Consider the following 5,855-nt stretch of genomic DNA (forward strand, 5'->3'; position numbering starts at 1 on the left):
ATGCTTTAGGAGTTGGGACATCTAGATTAAACTCCCCACCCTCCTACAGAGTTCCCATGTGTTTCTAAGTCATTTAAGGCCAGATTCTAATCAACCTTTAAGATGCTTCCATTTGGACTTCATAGCCCAAAATTTAAGTGTCTCATTAAGGAGAGTGATCCAAACCTACAAGTTAGGTGATGAGGCATCCTATATAGCAAGTAGGGACACCTCGGTGCCTCCCAGGTTTGATCCAAATCAATCAGACTCAGAAGAAAGGTGCATACAGGGACGCCAGGCCCAGCAGTGTGTCTGAATTCCCACTTCCCTTAGAGCTTAGTCTTCTGCCTCAGGTTGCAAGGGAAGCACTTCCATCATGCTGGAATCCAGATCTCTCAGAAGGGAGATGCACACCTGAACTGGACCAACTAAGTGGCAGCAGCAGAGATGAGCCCAGCATAAAGTGCAGCACCCCAACCTCCCATTCATTCTGAACACAGGGGCTGAGGTAGTGGTACCCAACTTTTGTCTAATAGCCTAGTGGTCAGACCACTTGACCAGGAGTCAGAAGACCTGCATTTTACATCAGCTTTGCCCTGAGTGGTCTCTTCCCCCTCACGTCCCAAGTGGTATCTTGTCCACCAGACTGTGGGCTTGGCCTCACGCCTCTGAAGTTGGCCCATGGGGTGGCCAAGGATACACCATTCTCCAGGCTAGAAGGGCAGTGACCAAAAAGGAAGTGTGGTTCTGAAGCCAAATGGTTAGAGCTCTTTCTAGGAGGTTGGGGGAGACCTGGGTTTTGGACCCTGCTGCTGAGTTATTTCAGCTTCTTACACCATGGCAGTCCAATCTAACATGAACAAATAATCCAGGAAACAACAGAGAGAGCAGGGCTCTGCTCTGGGAGGGTGAGCCCTGCTCTGGGAGGGTGAGCCCTGGGCTCCACCCCTGTTGCTAGTACTGTATGCACCTTACATTAGACAAACCTTGATGCGAGATAGGGAAACTGAGGCAGGGAGGATAAATGTCCACGCTTGAATTACAGAGTAGGCATCCTTGACTCTTAACCCATTTTTTTCTTTACAAACCCTAGACTGCTCTTCTGCTAGACAAAGAGCCTAGGTCTATTTTAAAACCTGCTGGCCTATTCAGAGATTTCCTTCAATGCTATCCTCAGGGGACATGAAAGTGCATTTACACCTGTCTCCTATCAATGTGCTCACAGCAGAGTTTGAACACACACGTTAGAGGTATGTAAGTGTGCACAGAAACTTATAGCCATGAAAATCTAGCCTAGGTGGGAAGAATTATTGTAATTTCTCCGAGAGACTGTAATGCTTGGTGGTGGATATTATTTTAGTAGCTGGACTGCTTTGTGTTCAGATAGAATCAGTTTTTAGTAATAGATCATAATTTAGCATTCATGACTCACTGATTTCAGGAAGTAACTAAAAGATACATAGTTTGAGAGAAAGCAAACAAAAAACTTCTACTTCTGCTTTTTTCACAGAGCTGGTCTGGCATAAAACAGCACAGCGTTGTTTCTTTGAGTTCTCAGTGTACAAGGAAATAACACTTAACAAAAGCCAAAGCGAGTGGCTGCAAGATTTCAAGAGAAGGAGAATAGTGCGCAGGTGTGATTTGTGAATAAACTATAGGGTGTAACCTTAGGGGATACTGAGGAAACAAGCAGAAGTTTCACAGCCATGGACAAGAAGAGGACACAAGACACCTTTCCCCAGGTAAAGACAGAAATGGATATTGCTGCTGTTAAAGCTGCATGTGTTGTGCCTAAGTGAAGAGACAGCATTTCAGAAACTGAAAACAGCTTTGTGTTTTCCTAGTAGGTAATTGGCAGTAGGGATGATTAGCCATGTTTGTTATTATGTGATACCAGCCCTCACTGCTTAATATGTGATACACGATAAAGTTAGGTCTGAAACAGGCTAAAGGGACTCTGTTTCTTTAACCTTAAGAGCCACAATATGTGACTCTACAGATATAAAAATAGTTCTTGTATAGGGTAATAATGAAGCTTGAAACTCTTGCCTCTGGAGGATTCTTTGGATTACCATGTGACACGGAAGAGCTTTATTAATACAGAGCCTCTTTGTTATTTGCACAAAAGCAGTTGAGTCCTTTCACTAAAGGGAACGGGATTATGCTAGGTTACACCGGATCAGAATAAGTCCCACAGCCTCTGCTAGGTATATATTCCTTTTAGCATTATACTTGTGTCAGAAGGTGATTTATAGTTATGAACACTTGCATGCATGGGTTGATCTAGAGCTGAGCCCAACGGGTGCTGCTGGTCTTCACTGGTGGAGGTGCCCAGAGCCATTCTTTGATTATGAAGGAGTAAAGAGTTGCTGTGCCAGGAGAAAGGGTGGGGCGGGCGACATTTGAAAGGTGTTAGATGTTGTGGTAACTACTAATGCTTGAACATTACATGTGGCACTATTCAGCACAACAAGCTGGCACTCCAGGCTTCCTTTGGAAAAGCTTTTGATGACAACGGTAGTGAGAGGGCATAAGTCAATTTTAAGAAAGTTTCTATTTCCACTGTCTGCTGCTTGCATGGGGTCTCTCCATACTGTCTTGGAGGCCAGTTGCAGCTTTTGAATCATTGCTACTATTTCTTGCAGCATGTAATGGAGGAGTCTCAGGAGTATGCAAATACCCTGATGTTTTATACAAGGCAGGGCTTGCATATGCACACAGTTCAGCATGTGCACAAAACCCAATTATGTGCATGCTCTGGGGATTTCCACACCTGGGACAAGCTTGAAAAAAGCCTGCATGCCTTTTTGTATGTACTTGGTTGAAAATCTGGCCCTCAGTCTTCCTGAGCCCTGTCTTCTAAGTATTTGCTCCTCCTGATTCTAGTGTGAGCTGATAGCATTTCAGTACTGCACAGAATCGCTGTGGGCCTCTTCTGCCTTTCCACTCTACTTTGCATTAATCAACCACTTTAAAGTACTATATCCCCAAGGCTTCCCTGTACAATTTTTGTTAGAATTTTAGTTAAAGGCCACCTCTCTTAAAGGATTGATCTTTTTACTTTTTGCTGGTCTTTTCTAAGGTTGCTTAAGGAAGGTTTTCATTGTGTATTTATCAAGGGATCACTTCCTTTTAAATAAAGCCAAATGAATCCATATCTTCTGATGTGCACATTCATGTGCTTGTAGCTGGCCTCTGGGATAGTCCTTGCCACCAGAAAGAGGCATGTTTTTCCATGTTGATGTCCTCTTGAGATTGCTAATGATCCACTCTGTGGTCAGAGAGGGGGAGTGCAAAAAGTCTAACCCCTTTTTGTTCATGGTTACTAATTGTCATGCAGAACAGAGGGGTTCAGGGTATAACAGATTATCTGCTCCCACTGGTACTGTAAATGTTTCTAGGGTGCTTTGAAGCTGTAGGATGAAAGCTGCTGTGCAAGTGTGAAGTACTTGAGGTTCAGGCAGGATAACAAATCTACATGGGAATGGGAAGCATTGTGGCTACCTTTGACCTTCCCTGTTTCTTGTCCAACAAATGGTGAATGTCGACTTTCTTGTGCAGCACAGAATCAATCACGGGAGGGCCGACTTTGTTGCATTTCTGTGCCCCTGCAATGTGAACTGAAGCAGCTCATCAGGTACTGAAAAAGCCACAGGGTGTCCAGAGGGTTAATGGCAGACTTCCTCAGTGAAGCCTCCTAGAATTGAGCCAACTGGAGACTTTTCAAGAGACTGATAGCATTGATGAGCTGAGCTTTGTCTACAGATTAGGACAATGTTTTGAAATAAGGAACCCAGCAAATACAGCCAAGCTTCTCTTCAAAGGGAGAGGCAACACCGACTGAGTTAATCTAGGCTTCATCCAATCACCTGAACAGATGTCAAAGCCTGCGTTGCCTGATCTACACTCCATTTTTGGCATGTGTTAGTCAGTACATGTCACTGAATGTGTTCTGATAACTCATCTTGAAATCCCAGTTAGACCATCCCATGGAGCTGACCGGCGTTTAAGAGGTCTGGTCCTTGGAGACCGCGTTCTTTCCCGTTCTGCATCTTGCCTTTTAACACGATCTGATGGAACAAGTTGAGATTTGTAAACAAACCTCTGAACGGAAATCCTCATAAATTTCTCCAAAATAATGAGATGTCACTTTTTAATAGCCTGGTAATCACTGTTTCATCACAGGACTAATTGGACTATCATATTAATAAGCAAATATGATAATCCTCTACAGTTCTTACCACTGTGGATTATTTTAATTACTGTAATTAAAAGGCACAGGGCATTATTACTTTAGTAATGAACTGATGCAGCAATGTATCAACCAGTTTCCCTATTATTTTGTTTTCAGTCCATTAAGTAGTAAAAATGTAAAGTTACACCTGGGAGCTTGGCAGCTACACACAGATATTAAACAGTAGGTTTGTTCATACTTCTTAGGCACTGCCTTGAAACTATACAGCAGCCGCTAAAGTACACAGGACACTTCTTGTTTCTGCTGTGGTAATTCTTAAGAACTGCAAATGGATACTAGAGGCCCACTGAACAAGGCAACACAGAGATAGAAATGAAGGGTATGTATCATTTCCTTTCAAAAGTGTTTGGCCTTGATTTTAACTCTGTTCCCATCAATTTCAATGGGAGGTTTATCTTTGAATTCAGTGCGAGTCGAGTAGGCTTAACTACTGAGCACTTCTAAAAAATCTCACATCAGTATCTGATTTAAAGGCAAACTGAATCCACTTGGTAATCCAGATTGGACTCCATTAGTCCACTTTTATAAACTGAGCCATATGGAAGAAAAATATTCACTGAACTATGTATATTCTTTCAAAACTTTGTGTTTCTGGGTCTACAGAGGAGGCCATCACGAAAAAAAGAAAAATGAATCGTGAGGATGCGTGCAGTATGCAAAACTGTAAATCGGTTTCTCATCTGCTTTAATAATAGCTCAACTGTAAACTGCAAAGCAAAAGTGAAAACTGAGTGAGCTCAGATTTTTCTGCTGGTTGTTCTAGGCATTCATCATAGAAAATGCTGGTAAAATTGGCTGGGAAGTGGTTTACTCTGAGACGCTACCCTGACATCCATGCCCTCCATTTTAGCAAAATGTTGATTTCCAGCACTCAGCTCAGCAACTGCCACTTGCCCAAGTGCGAGTGACCTTCTGTCATCCCCCAGACTATCAGCCTGAGTTAGGGGCTTGGAGGTATTTTTTAAATCACCAAGATTTGGTGGCTGAGCCTTCTACAAGGTATCGTCATTGGTGTTTGAGTGCACCAATTTGTTTCTCTCTCCTAGGGTCTGTTCCTTAACAGGGGGTGACTGCTTGAGGCTTAGGATGGTGGAAATGGCTGAAGAGAGGAGTTATGACAATGCCTTTCAAAGAAGAGAGTACATTTTCATTTGAGGAACTAAAAGCATGAATATTTCTCCTCGGTGCTCTGCTGAATATGCTTGTTAACCTAAACTTTCCACATCCAATCACCTCTCTAGATAACTGGCACTAAATGGATGTGGTCGTCAAACTAGAATGACCATGAATGTGGTGATAATATTTGCTCTCTAGGGGATAGTTCCCTCAACCTCTTCCCTACCCTTTCTTTTCCTCATCCTGAGACATGGTGGGATGAAACATTTGACTAGGCATTAGACATAGAGGGCTATAGGTTGTTTAGAAGAGATAGGAAGGGGAAAAAAGGTGGGCGGGTTGTGCTCTATGTTAGGGAACAGTATACCAGTTCTACCTTCCAAATGGGACCAGAGGAAGGCTTAACTGAGACCCTGTGGGTCAAACTTCAGCGAGGGTGGGGGGAGAGGGATCTGGTGGTAGGGGTTTACTACAGGCCACCACATCAGGAGGAAGAGCTGGATCA

The 5,855-nt window shown here is 43.3% G+C and overlaps 1 protein-coding gene across 1 annotated transcript in view; it reads left to right on the forward strand.

The window, feature by feature from the left end:
- Positions 1 to 1,473: 1,473 nt before the first annotated feature.
- The window catches only part of LOC109292661 (formin-F-like), a 68,352-nt gene continuing 63,970 nt past the window's right edge, over positions 1,474 to 5,855 (forward strand). The window contains exon 1 of the mRNA XM_019510213.1: positions 1,474 to 1,721. Within this exon, the coding sequence (XP_019365758.1) occupies positions 1,686 to 1,721 (36 nt within the window). The 5' untranslated portion in view covers positions 1,474 to 1,685. The remainder of the gene's footprint in view (positions 1,722 to 5,855) is intronic.

The sequence above is a fragment of the Gavialis gangeticus genome, unplaced genomic scaffold, assembly GCF_001723915.1.
Source record: "Gavialis gangeticus isolate Ggan-Ray unplaced genomic scaffold, GavGan_comp1, whole genome shotgun sequence".
In the NCBI taxonomy this organism is placed as follows: domain Eukaryota; kingdom Metazoa; phylum Chordata; order Crocodylia; family Gavialidae; genus Gavialis; species Gavialis gangeticus.